Here is an 18,389-nt window from a genome sequence, read left to right as displayed (position 1 = left end):
TGATTACAGACATTATGTTCCTACCGAAGTGAAGCTTTGCCCATATACATACATTGTTGTAAACCTGAAATGTAAGTTCAATAAATCTATTACTTTTCTATTTGCGTTGGTTATTATTATATGCCCGTATCTCATCGCACTGTAGATAACTAGTTTAATTGTACTCCATAGGCAGCGCTCCCTAAGGAATCTGATTTGGAGATAACTAAAGGAAAAGGGGTTACTCTTTGGTAGTTACATATTTTGTTTTTTCTCTAATATTGAGAGTGGCATAGTAACCCATTTGCCTTACTCCCAATTGATCTGGCGCGGTGCTCTATGTCAAAATTGGTGCGATCTTTAGCGTTACAAATGGCACAATCGGAAAGCTTATAAGGTGCAAGTTCACAGCTTTAAACCTCAACGGCGCAGTGGGTGCGATCGGTATACAGAGTTTAATACCCTTAACATTACACTTTTGACTATGGTGAACAAAATGGCCATCTCAAAATTTTGATTGGACAATTTTGGGAAAAAAGGGACGGGGGACGGGGCCCATTTGCCCTCCAATTTTCTTGGTCACCTAAAAAGGGCACTAAAACGTTTCATTTCCGTTTGAATGAGCCCTCTCCCGATATTTTAGGACCAAGGATTGATATTATCAACCCTGGGGGAAAAAATAAATAATCATGCATCCTTGATCTTTCTTCTGACAAAAATACATTTTTGCAGAAAGGAGCTTGAAACCTATACAGTAGTATACTCTGATACGCCGAATCTGATGGTGGGATTTTCATTAAGATCACTTGAGTTTAAGGGTGTGTTTCCTCCTTTTTTGTACAATCAGGCAAATTTTTTGAGGCTCGTAACATTTGATGAATAAGACTAAACTTAATGAAATTTATATATTTGAAATCAGCATAAAATTTCAATTTTTTTATATATTTATTAGTATCAAAATTCCGTTTTATAGAGTTTTGGTTACTATTGAGCTGGGTCACTCCTTACTTAAAGTTCGTTACCACTAACTGTTTGAAAACCTAAAAAATATAATTTTTTTTCTGTGTCAATAAAACTTTTTTCTGTGTCAATTTTCTGTGTCAGAAAAAGACAGGGTCAGTAAAGAAACAAACAGAAATTAATTTAAAAAATTTTTCCTACAAAACAAGTTTTTCAAAACGATTAAAGAGCTCCATTAAACCAAAATAGCCAGAAATAAATTCAAATATAATTCCAATCGTATAACTACCACATATCATAAACAAACAGAAATTACAATAAATAACCAAGTCAAACTCAAAACAAGCAAAAATTAACATGAATAGGATTGACAATCCCCATGCCTTCTCAAGAACGGAACATAATTTGCACTTTACTAAAAAAAGCAAATGATTAGGGATTGTCAGTTTAATATACAGTACTGGGAGCCCGGCGGCCTCGCCACCGGGCCCCGGCACTCGCCACCTGGTAGGCTTCTATATATGGATTCTCACTATCGTTTGTCTTCAAAACGCAGACAATTTGTGCCTTTGTTTGATGTCATGACGCCAAATGGACCTTAAATTAGAAGTAGTGCCTCAGTAAAAGTAAGTTTTGGTGTTGGACTTTTAACAAAATTAAATAAAAAAAAACAATTTTTTTTAACTGAAAGTAAGGAACGGCGTTAAAACTTAAAACGAACAGAAATTATTCCGTATATGAAAGGGGCTGTCCCCTCCTCAACGCCTCGCTCTTTACGCTAAAGTTTGACTTTCTGACAACTCTAATTTTTAAACAATAAAAAACTTTAGCGTAAAGAGCAAGGCGTTGAGGAGGGGCCAGCCCCTTTCATTTACGGAATAATTTCTGTTCGTTTTAAGCTTTAACGTCATTCCTTACTTTCAGTTAAAAAAACTTGTTTTTTTTTAATTTTTGAACGTTTTTGAATTAATGCATATTTATTCAAAAACGTTAATTCAAAAACATATTAATTCAAATTTTTGATTTTGGCTCACCGTACATGAATAATTAAAACAAAATTTGCATATTAATTTTGCTTTTATTTGGTTAAATGGCTTTCTCGATACTTGTTTAATTTTATTTACGAACGTTTTTATTAGTAATAAATATACATAACTTACTAATTAACTTACGTAACTAACTTCTATATTCATTGATTTTTAATACATTCTGTTCGTTTTAAGTTTTGATGTTGCTCCTTACTTCGCGAAAATATCCTCCCATATAATCCCCGCCCAAGCCCCCCCTCCCACCTACCAGAAAAAAACCCCCCCGAAAATGTCTGTATACTTCCCAATAACGACTATTATATATTTACATTGGGTAAAGTTCATAACTTTCAGCCCTTCCCCAGGGGACTACGGGGTATTAATTCATCCTAAAAGACGTAGTTATCATATTTTCGACTATGCTGAACAAAATTGTTATCTCAAAATTTTGATCGGGTGACTTTGGGAAAAAAATGAGCGTGGGAGGAGGCCTAGTTGCTCTCCATTTTTTTTGGTCACTTAAAAAGGGCACTAGAACTTTTAATTTCCGTTCTAATGAGCCCTCCTATGATATTCTAGGACCACTGGGTCGATACGATCACCCTTGGGAAAAAAACAACAACAAAAAAAAAAAAAAAACAAATAAACACACATCCGTGATCTTTCTTCTGGCCAAAAAATGGAAAATTCCACATTTTTCTAGATTGTTGCTTGAAACCTTCACAGTAGGATTTTTTTATACGCTGAATATGATGGTGTGATTTTTATTAAGGTTCTATAACTTTTAGGGGGTCTTTCCCTTTTTTTTCGAAAATCAGCCAAATTTTCTCAGGCGCGTTACTTTTGATGGGTAAAACTAAACTTGATGAAACTTATATATTTGAAATCAGCATTAAAATATAATTCTTTTGATGTTACATTGGTATCAAAATTCCGTTTTTTAGAGTTTCGGTTACCATTGAGCCGGGTCGCTCCTTACTTACAGTTTGTTACCACGAACTGTTAGAAAACTTCTTTTTTTGCCTCGGTTTGTCTTTTGTCATTGTGAAAGACATATCGCAGAACCTTTGTTTTTTTTTTAATTGTTCTTGTGGTGCGAAAAAACTTCTTTTTCTTCCAACGATTTACCTTGTCTAGATTTATTATTTTTAAAGGTATGGTAGGCATTGATGACCACTTTTGTTTCTTTTAATTGTTCAGGCGGTGGGACATAAATTTTTTGTCTTTTAACAATTTATCTAGTCCAGGTTTTTTATTTTCAAAGATACGGTAGGCATTGATTACCTTATCCATGTCAAAATCCAAAACCCAATTATCATCACTATCATTTTCAATTTGTTTGGTTCGTTTTACCTCGGCTTGTCTTTCGTCATTGTATTTCGCCGAACCTTAGTTTCTTTGACAAAGATATGGTAGGCACTGATGACCTTATCTATGTCAAAATCCCAAACTTAAAAATCATCTTTATCATTTTCAATTTCGATACGTTTTGATTCTCGCTGTCCAGGTTTATTTTCATTGACTCGCTCACATGTTTGGTGTTGCATGTCTTCTAACCACGTGTGTCTTTGCTCTTAATTTTCATTTTTGACTTGCTCACATGCTCGGTGTTGCATGTCTTCTAACAGCATGTGTCTTTGCTCTTCATTTTCATTTTGACGCCCCGCCGCCGTTTTTCTAACCGCGTATTTAGTTGCTCTTCATTTTATTTTTGACTCTTGTGCTCGGTGTTGCATATCCTCTAACCGCATGTGTCTCAATTACTCAGTTGCTCAATTCGCAATTGCTCAGTGGTTCGCTCAATTGCTCAGTATCACATATCTCCTTTCCGCGTGTGTCTTTGTTCTTCATTTTCATTTTTGATACGCTCTAATTGTAGCTATCGCATATCTTTTAACCACCCGTGTCTTTGCTCTTCATTTCATTTTTAACCCGTTTTTGGATTTTGATTACTTCAGACAATTTAGTAATGTCCTTTGCTTTAGCTGCCCGTATTGGTGTTCCCGCAATTGATGGTCCAGGTTGATGATTTTCACATCTTATCATGCTTGATAGTTCCCGTGTTGGTTCCAAAGAATCATCGTTTATAGTAACTGCAACTACTAGTTTTCAAACAGACATTATATTTTATAAGAAACTGATGCGTTAGAAACTCTACAATCTTATTTATGCTACGCATGACATCATCTAAGAAAATACATATATGATATCACATATGGTCACAAGAAATGCTTATATGATGTACTAAAATAGTACATAACATCATTTGCAGAAACCAAAATTAAGGCTCTTAAAGAATATTCTCAGACTTCTGACCTATCTAGATCATTTTTTCATGCCAGTTTATCCCAAGCTACCAATTTCTCGAAAAAATATAGAGCCGTTTTCGAGAAAAAATACTTGAAAGTCTTAATAATTTTTTTTTATTAAACTAAACAAAGTGGAAATACTTTTTATGTATTTTGTTTTCAGTAAAGCACAAATTATGTTTTGGTCTTGGTCCTGACCCTATCATCATTCATCCATAAAGTGTAAGCTAGCTATTTTAATATTTCTGATTATAGCCCTAGACAGTGGAATTGGGCTTAATTTTTTGTACAAACGATTATTTTATATTTCGTCGTTCAAGCAAGTTTCTAGTACTGTACTTGTTCAGCTCGTTTGGAAAGCATCAAGTACGTTTCCCTCAGCTATTTGATCATCCATGTTTAAAACCTAGGCCTGGCAGCTGTCACTGCCTTGCAGTGGCGAATCCAGAGGAGGGGCGAGGGTGGCGCACGTCCCCCTAACATAGTCTAAAGTAGTGTAATTTACTTAATTAACGCTAGTTTGCGTTAATTAAACTTGCTCCTAACGCAAGTTTATTGCATCAACCTATTTTGCGTCCTCCCCCCCCCCTAAGAAAATCCTGGATCCACCACTGCTACCGTGGCTTCTCTTATTCTAGTTTATATTTTAAGAATATTTGTCCTGTTCATCTGAGTTTTTTGTTGTTTTCTTTTTGGCAAATAAATGCCATGTCCCCGGGTTCCACTTCTTACATATTCCAAGCATCCAATATTCTTATGGTCCTTTCACACTACATCCCAAAATTTTTCACACTACGTCAACTTAAGACTTTACGTTATGTAACCTTATGGAGAAAATTTGACCCGTAACGTAGAGTGTCAAGTAGACTCGAGCTATACGTAGAATTGTTCAAAAAGCATGCTTATTTTACGTTGACAGTGTCAAGTAGACAGTTCCGTAAAGTAGACTCAAGCTCTACGTAGAATTTTACAAAAAACATGTTCATTTTACTTTGATTAGTGTCAAGTAGACAGTTCCGTAAGGTAGACAGTGTCAAGTAGACTCGGGCTCTACGAAGAATTTCACAGAAAGAATTCTTATTTTACGTTTACAGTGTGAAGTAGACGGTTCCGTAAAGAAAGGAGCAACATTAAAACTCAAAACGAGTAGAAATTATGCCATATATGAAAGTTTGCCCCCTCCTCAATACCTTGTTGTCCCCTCCTCAACGCCTCGCTCTTTATGCTAAAGTTTTTTATTGCTTTAAAAAGTAGATTTGTGACAAACGGTCAAACTTTAGCGTAAAGAGTGAGGCGTTGAGGAGGGGACAGCCCCTTTCATATATGGAATAATTCCTGTTCGTTATAAGTTTTAGTGTCCTTACGTTCAGTTAAAAAAAAAAAAGTTTTTATTTCATTTCTGAAAGTTTTTCCACTAATACAGGTCTGAGTTTGGCTCACAGTAGGCTATATGAAAAATTAAAAAAAAATTTACATATTAATTTTGGCAGATTTATTCCGTATATGAAGGGTTGACACCTCCTCAATACCTTGCTCTTTATGCTAAATCTGTTAGCACTTTTAAAAAAGCTTCCTATTCTAATTAAACGGTCCTCGTGTTTCAGTAGCCGCTCTTAAAAAATTGGGACAAACAGTCAAACTGTAGCTTAAATAACAAGGTATTAAGGAGGGGACAACCCTTCATATATGGAACAATTTCTGTTCGTTTTGAGTTTTAATGTTTCTCCTTAACTTCAACTACAAAACTTTTTTTTTTTTTTTTTTTTTTTTTAATTAAATTCTGATCGTTTTCAATTTATGCCTATAAATCTGCCGGTAAATCTTCTATGAAATACACCCCCTCACGGAAATCTCCTAAGTGGAAATTTTATTCAACGTAATATGCACCCCCCCCCCCCTCTCTCTCGTCAAGTTCCCTCCAGACAGTTAGATCCTCACTGAAAATCCCCCAGCCCGTAAAATTGCTTGCGGACCATTCAGCTACAAAAAAATCTCCTTAGAATTCTTTCATTTGAATAAGACTTTAATCTCTAGTCGATTTCTTGATCTTTCCAGAAGTGCCCTTCCGTGGAAATTATTTCCTGGAAATCAAAACACAAGAAAAATAGCCTTCGGATAATTCACCTCCACATGAAAAATTGGGCAAAGAAAATGTAAGAAAATTAAAAAGAATTTCGTATAATAATTCTGTCAAATCCCCCTAGTATAACATTTTCTCTGGAAAATTCACCCCCGGAAATTTCCCTCGCCAAGTAAGATTCTCCCTATAGAAATCCACCCCAACTTCAACCTACCGCCCAGAAAAATAACTTTATACTTTCCAATAAAAAATACTATACGCAAACAATGGGCAAATTTCATAACTTACAGACCCCTCCCCACGCACTCTGGGGGTCATTTTACACCTAAAGACATAATAATTGGACCTTTCAACTATACTGAACAAAATCGTTACCTCAAGATTTTGATAAGATAACTTTGGAGAAAAAATGGGCGTGGAAGAGGGCCCCGTTGCCCTGTTATCTTTTTGGTCACTTAGAAAGAGCAATAAACTTTTATTTTCCGGTCGAATGCACCTGGTACCGATCTTCTAGGACCATTGCTTCCATACGATCACCCCTTGAAAAAAAACACAAAAAAAACACGCATCCGTGATCTGTCTTCTGGCAAAAACAGCAAAATTCTACATTTTCACACATAGGAGCTTGAAACTTCTACAGTAGCGTTCACAGTTACGCTGAATATGTTGGCTTGATTTTCATTAAGATTCCTTGAATTTTAGGGGGCGCCCCGTAGTTCAAAAATCAGGCAAATTTTCTCAGGCTCGTAACTTTTGATGGGTAACACTTTGTGAATCTTATATATTTGGAATCATCGTAATAAGCTGATTCTTTTGACATATCTACCATTAAATTTCTATTTTTTAGTTTTTCGGTTACTATTGAGCCGAGTCGCTCCTTACTTACAGTTCGTTACCAAAAACTGCTTGATAATGAGAGGATTTTTACGGTAATTTAGTATAAAAGACTTGTTTTAGTTTGAAAAGTTGTACTTAACTTAACGTAACTTAACCACTTGGCATTTAAAGTTACACACGTATTGTGAAGCTTTTTTGATAAGAATGCCGTAAAGTTAAGTGAAGCCAGCCCCACGCTCAATTTTCGCATCAACTACTCATCCTCATTTGCAACTAATTTAATAATTGTGTCTTCAAAGAAATCAAGTTCCAAGCCTAGTTCTGCATCCTTCACTCCCTACATCTCCAAATACATATTCATTTCAGTAATCATTTGAATGAATTAGCCTTCAGTTACAGTTCATAAATACAACATTCATAAGGTCAGTCGTAGAAAAACCCAGGAACACATATGTTCGTAAGAGAGGGGGAAATCGCGAACCGCCTGTCTCTTCTCGAGATCCTTAGTTCTAGCAAAGTTTTCGGCATTTCTGATTCACATTACCAAATAGTTTTTTCTGTTATTTCCCCCTCCCACTTAAAACTTGTTGGGGCTAGTAGATCCACCAAAACAATGAGTGCGGGCCTGTCCTATGGCTTGTAACATATATAATGAACTAACATCAATTTCGCTGGCTCAAAATAAACTGGACACCATAAGACAATTAAAAGAGGACAACATTTTAGAAAACCAGTTATTGAATTTAAACCAAAATTTAATCACTAAGACTTGAGTCTTAATGATTAATTTTTAATTTAATTTTAAATTTAAATTTTAACTTTAACTTAGTAATTTTATCGAGTTCAACTCGATAAAATTAGCTTGAAAAACCTAAGCAAAGCAAAAGAAGGCAAAACTTCCCAGCACTTGATACAAAATACAAAATAAAAAACAAAACTTAACACTATAATTAGAATTAAAATGGGTATTTACGAGGCATCTCTTAAGGTATTAATTTTTAAAAATCCAAGTTTTTCAGAGGAAAGTAAAGAGCAAATTGAAACTAAAAAGAACATAAATTATTGCTTCTCAGTCTATCTAGCATATATCGATAAAAATAGTGCAAATAAATCAACTGATAATATTTCTCTATATTTGTATGAATATAGAAAACTAGCGCTTTACTGAAAACACAAGACAATATAGGAGTCATGGACCATCAAAAACAAACAATCAAGGGCACTTCTTAGAGTATAAAAATTAGGCATTTTTGAATTGTTACTTATTTTTATTCGTTTAATTTGGTATCACTTCTGCACAATGAGCTCAGTCCAATGACTGGCTCTCGCTATGGTTCTGAAAAAGATATTTCATGATTATTTTGTTGACAAGTCCGAAGTTAAGCCATCTTGATAGCATTAGGATTGTAGATTCGATTTAAAATTTGTATCGTAACTTGAAATTATCCGTTGTATAGAGAGAAATAACTGAATTTCTGGAGTTCAAATTGTGGTTTATTATTTCTTCAATTCGAGTAATATTTACACGTGTTATTTACAATTTAAAATTGTATGTTGCTCATTAGTGGTATTATAGCTGGTGAGATCAAGATGTTAGCTCATAGGTGAATCCATTCTTTTTATATGCTCTTCAATGGTTTTGCCGCAAGGAAAATAACATTTATTTTTACTCTTAAGTCTTTAAGATAATTTTAATTGTATTTTGAAAATTACTGATGTCACAACTGGTGTTAGACTATGAAAATATTATAGATTAGTTTTTTGTTGTCATGCTTGCTTACTCACTTTTCACTCCTAAGCGAATATTCTTCTTTTTTATACTTGGCTTTCGTGTTTTCAGTAAAGCACTGGTTTTCTAGGATTATGCAAATGTAGGGAAATATCATCAATGGGTTTATTTGCACTATTGATAAATGTTAAATCAGGCTGTGAAGCAATAATGTTTGTTCGTTTTAAGTTTTAGTTTTGCTCTTTACTTCCCTCAGAAAAAACTTTGTTTTTTAAAACTAATCTTTGCCTGTCTTTAATCAAAACTAACTTTTGTAAAATTCCATCCATCGGTTTATAAATTACGTAGACAAAGGCCATAATAAAACCGATTTGTTACATTAGACGTTTGAAACTTTTCTTTGGGTCTCAATGAGAGAGCTACCCAAGAAAATAAAGCGGCTATTAGATGTCAACGGTGTCATTGAGGATTGTTTCCTCGGTCTGTTATTTTGAATTTACGCTGGTATTAAAACATCCTAAATTGGATATCAAAAGTTGTTAAGGCTAGCCTATATTACTTGGTTTTTCTAAAGTGCTTAGAGCTTAATTAATGAAAATTTCAGCACAAAAAATATATCCTAAATTATACTCTGAGAAGATGTTTCTTAACCCCCACCCCCCACACTCTAGGAAGAATGAAAAATTTCCGTAATTTTGTTTCAATGACTCTAATGATTTATCAAATGATATTTGAGCCAGATTAATGAGAACTTCAGGAACAAATTCAGAGTCTAAATTATACTCTAGGAAGATGTTTTTGAATCCCTCCCCTGCCAACTCCACCGAACATAGAAAATTTTCGGGGATTTGTTTGCAGATATAGTTTCTTTTCTAAGGGTTGTTTGGAATTTTAACGATCTGATTGGCATCATGTTTGAAGGGTTATAAATTGGTCTTTTAAGGAAGTTGAAGATAAAAGTTCAATTATTTATGAAATATTGTATATATAATATTGATAGAAATTTTAGAAAACTGAAGGATGTTAAAAAATTTGAGATGTATAGGTACTATACTTTACCAAAATTTGTGTAACCATTATTGTAGTTTTTCTGCCACGATGCTGCAAAAAATCTTTAACTTCTCACACGACTGTATCAGGAAGGACGATGGGTTAGTCCCATCAGCGCTACCCATGCAAATGTCATTTTTCTTGTTGTTCAAGGTGAAGGATTGTAATTCTACTATACAAGGATTTCGACCATGCTGATTCTTATTTTTTTTTCAAAATAATTTTTTTTTTTTGCAATAGATTTTATTTTTAAGACTAAACAAAATAATAGATAAACATCAGCACTACCAATGCAAATGTGAGTTTTCTTGTTGTCAAACAGTTCGTGGTAACGAACTGTAAGGAGCGACCCGGCTCAATAGTAACCGAAACTCTAAAACACAGGATTTTGATACCAAGAGATACATCAAAAGGATCAGATTTTAATGCTGATTTCAAATATTTACAGTTCATATAGTTTAATCCTACCCATCAAAAGTTACGCGCCTGAGAAAATTTGGCTGATTTTCGAAAAAAGGGGGGAAGACCCCCTAAAAGTTATAGAACCTTAATAAAAATCACAGCATCAGATTCAGCATATCAGAGAACCCTACTGTAGGGGTTTCAAGCTCCTATTTGCAAAAATGTGGAATTTTGTATTTTTTTTCCAGAAGAAATATCACGGATGCGTGTTTATTTGTTTGTTTTTTTTTCCAGGGGTGATCGTATCGACCCAGTTGTCCTAGAATACCGTGGGAGCGCTCATTGGAACGGAAATTAAAAGTTCTAGTGCCCTTTTTAAGTGACCAAAAAATAGAGGGCACCTAGGCCCCCTCCCACGCTCATTTTTTTCCCAAAGTCACCCGATCAAAATTTTGAGATAGTTATTTTGTTCAGCATGGTCGAAAATATATTAACTATGTCTTTTAGAATGACTTAACCCACGAAGTCCCCGAGGGGAGGGCTGAAAGTTATGAACTTTACCCAATGTTAACATATAGTATTGGTTATTGGGAAGTATACAGACGTTTTCAGGGGGGATTTTTTCTGGTAATGGGGGGGGGGGATAGGTCGCGGATTATGTCGGAGGATCTTTACATGGAGGAAGTTTTCTTGCGGGAAGGGGCATTGCTACGAAGGGGGTGCCGGATTTACCAAATCAAAAAAAGATCAAAAAAGATCAGAAATTAAATAAAAAAAAAAGTTTTTCAACTGAAAGTAAGGAGCAGCATCAAAACTTAAAACGAGGAGAAAATATTATGTATATGATTGGGTTCGCCCCCTAAGTCAATACCTTGTTCTTTAAGCTAAAGATTTTTTAGTACTTTCATAAGAGCTATTTATTCTAATTAACGGCCTTTGGGATTAAGGGGTAATTTTTAAAAAATTGGAACACAATTCGAACTTTAGTGTAAAGAGCGAGGTATTGACAAGGGGGCGAACCCCCTAATATACGTATTAAAATTATATGAATATAGAAGTTCATTACGTAAGTTAATTCGTAAGTTACGTATATTTATTACTAATTAAAACGTTCGTAAATAAAATTAAACAACGTTCGAGAAAGCCATTTAATCAAATAAAAGTAAAATTAATACAAATTTGGTGTTGATTATTCATGTACCGTGAGCCAAAATCAAAAACTTCATTAATTCAAAAACCTTCAAAGATTAAATAAAAAACAAGTTTTTTTTTAACTGAAAGTAAGGAGCGACGTTCAAACTGAAAACGAACAGACATTATTCCGTATATGAAAGGGGCTGTCCCCTCCTCAACGCCTCGCTCTTTACGCTAAAGTTAGACTCTTTCTCAGCACTCTATATTTTAAAACAATAAAAACTTTAGCGTAAAGAGCGAGGCGTTGAGGAGGGGACAGCCCCTTTTATATACGGAATAATTTATGTTCGTTTTAAGTTTTAACGTGCTCCTTACTTTAGGTTAAAAAAACTGTTTTTTTTTATTTAATTTAAGGTAAAGGATTGTAATTCTCCTATACAAGGATTTCAACCATGCTGATTCTTATGGGTTTTTTTTATCACATAAATTTGTTTTCGCAATAGATTTTTACTTTTAAGACTAACGGAAATAAAAGATACCTTTCCTGAATAACTGTAAGACGGCAATTTTTTTCATTAGGGAACACATTTTTTTCAAAACAAGTTTTTCAACTTTTGGTTACTGTGGGCTGTTGTCACTCTTTACCCAGTTGCAGCTACTGGTGCAACCATGAAACTATCGGCACGATAAATTACTGGATGGTCTTCGTCGACAAACCCTTCCAGGATATGTTATCCTAGCTTGTTGGTTTACAAGTTGAATTTACTAACGGTTGAATTTTCACTTATATTGAATTTCTATACCATTACTAATTAAATGAAATGATAACCGGTACGAATACTGGTTGGGAAACTTTGGCGCATTTTCTAAAATCATGGTTCTAAATTAAGAAACGGTTTAGAACGTTGAATTTAAGTTGACTTTTCTTTTATTTTTCCGTTTTATTTTTATCTAGTCTGCATTTAGTTTTTCTATCTATTTCAAAATTCGTTCCACAAATTTTTGTTTAGTATGGGTTTTTCTCCTGGGCTTCTTTTTCTTTTAAAAGGATATTTCTATGCACTTTTTTATTCTTTTCTTCTGTCCATTTTAAAGTCGAATGATGTATTTCTTCATGTTTCAGTTGGGTTTACAACCGCTGATATTCGCTACAAATGGGTAGATGGACCATCTGCGGTCGGTATGGATGGAAATGTCATACTGCCACAGTTTCAGGTTGTTGGCTATAGAAAAACGTCTCGTGAGGTTACATTAACCACAGGTAATCCAGAAAAATGTTTCACAAAACCCTATATTTTCCATTATTGGTACTAAAAACCCAAAATTTAGTAACTGAAGGAATTTTTAACACTCTTGAATAAGAGAAAGAACGGAAAAGTAGTCTATAGAGCAATACTGAAAGAAAATATTTTCACAACATAATATATGTTGTATTTTTCACAGCGTTTCCTTCCACTAATATTTCCGCTTATGTTTTTTTATATTTATAATTTATACTTACATCAATTTGAATTATAATTTTCCTATTAATTGTTCATCATGTGTTTATTTTCATGCTGCAAGAATGTATTTGGTGTTCCCTGGTGAACTAAGGGAGCAAATTTTTCAAAATAGTAAAAATTGGAACAACGATGCGAAAAATATTAAAATCTCCTAAAATCCCAAGATTACCAGGGTTTATCATGGTAAACCCTGGAGTCTCCAAGTCAAAACACTTGGAGTCTCACATAGTAGGAGGAATCCGCTCACGTTAATCACTTTTAGAACAAAAAAATCTGTTATCATTGTCATTCTAATATCAGTTTTTTGCACCAAGACGTACCTACACAATCAGGATATTAACTGAATTTTGATATTTCTGTAGCTTATCAGCTTCAGCAATAGTTCAGAGAGCAATAGCCTTGGTAAAATACGGTAAACCTGTATGACCACAAGCTACAATTTTTACAAAAAAAAGTCACACGAGCCACTCCAATTTAAGAATATTTTTAATGCTCATCAACTATTGTTATAAACAACTCAAATTATATAACTTAAATTAAATTCGTCAGATTGCACTAAAATGTATACGGAAAGATTGACACCAAAGGTCAGCTTTTCAGATTGCCTGTTAGTCCCTCCGTTCATCGGTATAAATGTTTACTCATCTACTTGTTCAGTTCATCTATTTTAGAGACTTGGCATCAAATTCTTGACCATTGATTTCTATCACCGACGAAACATAGAACTTTTTCCACTCCTTTTTTATCAATTTCGATGAGAATGTAATACCAAATATAATCCCTTACGATATTTCAATTTCAGCTTCGACATTGCCAACACGCAGACTCGCGTCACAGCAACCATCAGAAGCAACTGCGCAATCTTTAGAGTCGCTTTCACACTCAACTGCTTCGTAAAACAGTTTCTTCTATTGAAAATTGTATTGTTTTGCTTGTCTTGCTTAGTTTCTAAGGTTTTAATTTTTTTTGTTCTTATTTTTCTTTTCGTTCTCTTGGTGAATTCTCACTTTGACTGGAGTACTTGTTGGGATTTCTGTTTTCTTTCTATTTGTATTTCTTCTTTTCTGTTTGATGAGGGATCCTCTTGGGAAAAGATCCACAATTTCTGAAGAGCTGTCGTTATCAGAATCGGCTATGATAGGTGGAAAATCTTCTGGATTCGGGTCTCTCAGGGGGGGGGGTTCGCTTGCTAAACGTGCTTTTGAATGGTTGGTAAGGTCAGTTTCTGAGGTGAACACAACAATTGCGGTACTTCTGGTCTATCGGAAACATATGATTTTAGGCATTCATGGTCTTTGAAAATTTCTGAGTTGATGAGTTCCGGTGCAGCAGAACCGACTGATTATTCGTTCCAAGGTAACAGTATTGAAGTAAGATGAACCAAGAATTTCTGAAATATTAGCAATGCCTATGGTTTTGTACTTGCTTCTGCTCATAAAAGTTGTAGCTTCTTGATTATAGTATGTATTAATCGGGAACATAAAGGAGCTATCTAGAGGCTGCAATTTATGAGTTGTATGTGGAAGCACGGACAAAAGATGACCACCGTTTTCCTTAGCCAGCTCAAGCAGATCGCTAGAATATCTGCTTATGTGAGTGCCCAAAACAAGAAGAACGGGTTTTCACTTTGCTGGTTTCATTTGACTAATAAAGTGGTTCGTCCAGATCACAAATAGCTCGGTTGTGATCCAACCAGAAGCTGTTTCATTCCCAGACCCTATGCTCTCTGGTGGAGCTCCCTTTAGTAGGATCCCAAGGTACGTTTTCTGAGAAAAGTTATCATCGGAGGAACTGTATTTCCAAAAGCTCTAACACAGACACAAAGTGTAATTTTTTGCCCACATTCGCTTGACGTTACCTTTCCAACTTGTCGTTGGTCCTTTTCAGCAATGAAAGTGCCTGGCTTGTGAACAGTCTATAATCTTCATTTTGTTATATTACAAGATCGGATACCAATCCTTTCCTACAGTTGAATTGTCTGACCAAAAGGCCTTGAATATAGAATTTTAAGCTTCTTCGACGTGACGTTATCTGCAACAAAGTTGACGTAACTCGAATTTGGACAGTCCGTAATGCAAATGACATATTACTCGCAGGTATTTGAAAAGAGTCTGTTCTAGTTCGTCAGAAAAATATTTACGAAGTGTGTATCAGGGTGACAAAAAGAGAGAAGCAAACGCTCAGCCCCAGGGTGTTCTTCCTGATTCTCTTCACATAATCTCGTAAAGTTGCAAGGGGAACCAGGTATTTTCTCGAAGCGGTTGCCTTCGGAACTCGCTTCTCAATGACATCTAGCAGAGCTTCACGAATACGTTCCAGTTTTTCCTTTCCGTAACAGGCTTCGGCGTTCGCAAGATGCCAAAAAAGCAAAATACAATAATTGTACTTTTTAGTTTATAATTCTTTTTTTCATTGTTGATTTAATTTTTTTTTTTTAATCCGAATTTTGTTAAGAAAGCTTGAAATTTGTATATTTTAGGTTTTATTTTAAGTCTTTTTTTGTTATTTTGAGTTTTATTATTTCCTTCATATTTTTTGTTTAATTGCGTACAAATGTGTGTGACGATTGCTATGGCTGTCATTATTATATGGTTAGTGTCTTATCTTTTAATGTAAAAAGAACTGCCACTGACCGGCATGAGCGTATAAGTAGGGGGAGAGGTATTACCACAGGGCGAAGTGACGTCAAAGCCACAAGTCCCATTAAATCCGACCTGGTGCTACATCAGACTAGATTTCAGGGAATTGATTAGCTTGAATTTTACATAATTTGCTTGTCGAAATCAACCTACGTATTATCTGTTTTGACACAATTCCGCCTTCTGTAATAGGATGTTGTGTAATTGATACAGACAAGAATTTCATTGAACTTATAGAGCTTCGATTGTGTAACAATACATGACAGAAAAATCCATAGACTTCGTGGGAATTTAAATGTAGCAGTGCACAGTTGCCAGAACAAAGGAAACGTCAGAGATGAATTGTCATTTTAGGGGATTATTTGAGCGAATAAGTTTGAGACATTTTAGTGGATTCTTTGGGCGAAACAGTTTATGAAATTTTAGAGGATTATTTGGGTGAAACAGATTGGGACATGTGACTTGACCTAGCTTTACTTCTCGGCTCTAGTCGCTATAATAGACATGTACACAATATGGGAGGTGTGTGATATAAAATATTTTTAGCATTGGAGTATGCTAAAAATTTTAAAGTAATAGAGCCGTAGGCGCCCAAAAAAGATCACATGACTTGACCTAGCTCTAGTTCTCGGCTGTGATCGCTATAATAGACAAGTACACAATATAGGATTTGTGTGATGTAAAATATTGTTTAGCATTGGAGCATGCTAAAAAGTTGAAAGTAATAGAGCCGTAGGCGCCAAGAAAATATCACGTGACTTGACCTAGCTTTACTTCTCGGCTATGGTCGCTATATGTTTCAAAGTGTATTTTGGAAGTTTTTTGTTTAAAACGTACGAGACAGAATGTATTTATACTGTTGTGTCGTGGTTTATCTTGTGAGTTTTAACTCAGTTGATGTTTCAAAGTGTATTTTGAAAGTTTCTCCTTTGAAACGTACGAGACAGAATGTTTTTATACTGTTGTATCGTGGTTTATCTTGTGAATGTTAATTTAGTTGATGTTTCAAAGTGTATTTTGGAAGTTTCTCGTTTGAAACGTACGAGTCAGAATGTATTTATACTGTTGTGTCGTGGTTTTATCTTGTCAAAGTTACCTCAGTTTATGTTTCAAAAAGTATTTTGGAAGTTTCTCCTTTGAAACGTACGAGTCAGAATGTTTTTATACTGTTGTGTCGTGGTTTATCGTGTCAGTGTTAACACAGTTGATGTTTCAAAGTGTGTTTTGGAAGTTTCTTGTTTGAAACGCACAAGTCAGAATGTTTTTATACTGTTGTGTCGTGGTTTTATTTTGTGAGTGTTACCTCAGATGATGTTTCAAAGTGCATTTTGGATGTTTTTCGTGTGAACCGTACGAGTCAGAATGTTTTTATACTGTTGTGTCGTGGTTTTTCGTGTCAGTGTTACCTCAGTTGATGTTTCAAAGTGCATTTTAAAATTTTCTCGTTTGTAACGTAGGAGTCAGAATGTTTTTATACTTTTGTGTCGTGGTTTATCCTGTGAGTGTTAACTCAGTTGATGTTTCAAAGTGTATTTTGGAAGTTTTTCGTATGAAACGTACGAGTCAGAATGTTTTTATACTGTTGTGTTGTGGTTTATCTTGTGAGTCTTAACTCAGTTTATGTTTCAAACTGTATTTTGGAAGTTTTTTGTTTGAAACGTACGAGTCAAAACGTTTTTATGCTGTTGTGTCGTGGTTTTATCTTGTCAGTGTCACCTTAGTTTGTCTTTCAATGAGTATTTTCGAAGTTTCGCGTTTGAAACGTATGACTCAAAATATTTTTATACTGTTGTGTCATGATCTATCGTATCAGTGATACCTCAGTTGATAATTCAAAGCGTATTTTGGAAGTCATGCGTTTCAAACGTATCCCTCAAGATATTTTTCTAGTGTTTATTAGGGTTTGTCTTGTCACTGTTACCTCAGGTGATGTTTCAAAATGCATTTTGAAAGTTTCTAGTTTGAAACGTGTGACTCAGAATTTTACTGTTTTTTCGTGGTTTATCGTGTCAGTTTTACCTCAGTTGATGCTTCAAAGTGCATTTTGGAAGTTTCTTGTTTGAAACGTTCGGATCAGAATGTTTTTATACTGTTGTGTCGTGGTTTATCGTGTCAGTGTTACCTCAGTTGATGATTCAAAGTGCATTTTGGAAGTTTCGTGTTTCAAACGTATCACTCAAGATGTTTTTCTAATGTTGTGTTAAGGTTTGTCTTGTCACTGTTAGCACAGGTGATGTTTCAGAGTGCATTTTGGAAGTGTCTAGTTTGAAACATATGACACAGAATTTTTTATATTGTTGTGTCGTGGCTAATTTTGTCAGTGTTACCTCAGTTGACGCTTCAACGAGCATTTTGGAAGATTTTCGTTTGAAACATATCACTAAAGATGTTTTTCTAGTGTTGTGTCGGGGTTCGTCTTGTCACTGTTACCTCAGGTGATGTTTCAGAGTGCATTTTGGAAGTTTCTAGTTTGAAACGTATGACTCAGAATTTTTTTTATAAGATTTTGTCTTGGTTTATCGTGTCAGTGTTACCTCAGTTGATGATTCAAAGTGCATTTTGGTTACTGTTATGTCGTGGTTTATCGTATCAGTGTTAGCTCAGTTGACGTTTCAAAGTATTTTTTAGAAGTTTCTCGTTTGAAACGTACGAGTCAGAATGTTTTTGTACTGTTGTGTCGTGGTTTATCTTGTGAATTTCAACTCAGTTGATGATTCATAGTGTATTTTGGAACTTTCTC

The 18,389-nt window shown here is 34.8% G+C and overlaps 1 protein-coding gene across 1 annotated transcript in view; it reads left to right on the top strand.

Moving 5' to 3' along the window:
- Rdl (Resistant to dieldrin) overlaps positions 1-18,389 on the top strand; it is a 469,434-nt gene that overhangs the window by 341,676 nt on the left and 109,369 nt on the right. The window contains exon 5 of the mRNA XM_089099501.1: positions 12,632-12,769. Within this exon, the coding sequence (XP_088955627.1) occupies positions 12,632-12,769 (138 nt within the window). The remainder of the gene's footprint in view (positions 1-12,631; positions 12,770-18,389) is intronic.

This window comes from Artemia sp. Qi Xiang Cuo, chromosome 2 (genome assembly GCF_049724085.1).
Source record: "Artemia sp. Qi Xiang Cuo chromosome 2, ASM4972408v1, whole genome shotgun sequence".
In the NCBI taxonomy this organism is placed as follows: domain Eukaryota; kingdom Metazoa; phylum Arthropoda; class Branchiopoda; order Anostraca; family Artemiidae; genus Artemia; species Artemia sp. Qi Xiang Cuo.
The sequence above is the reverse complement of the archived record's forward strand: the minus strand, read 5'-3'. Positions and strand labels throughout refer to the sequence as shown.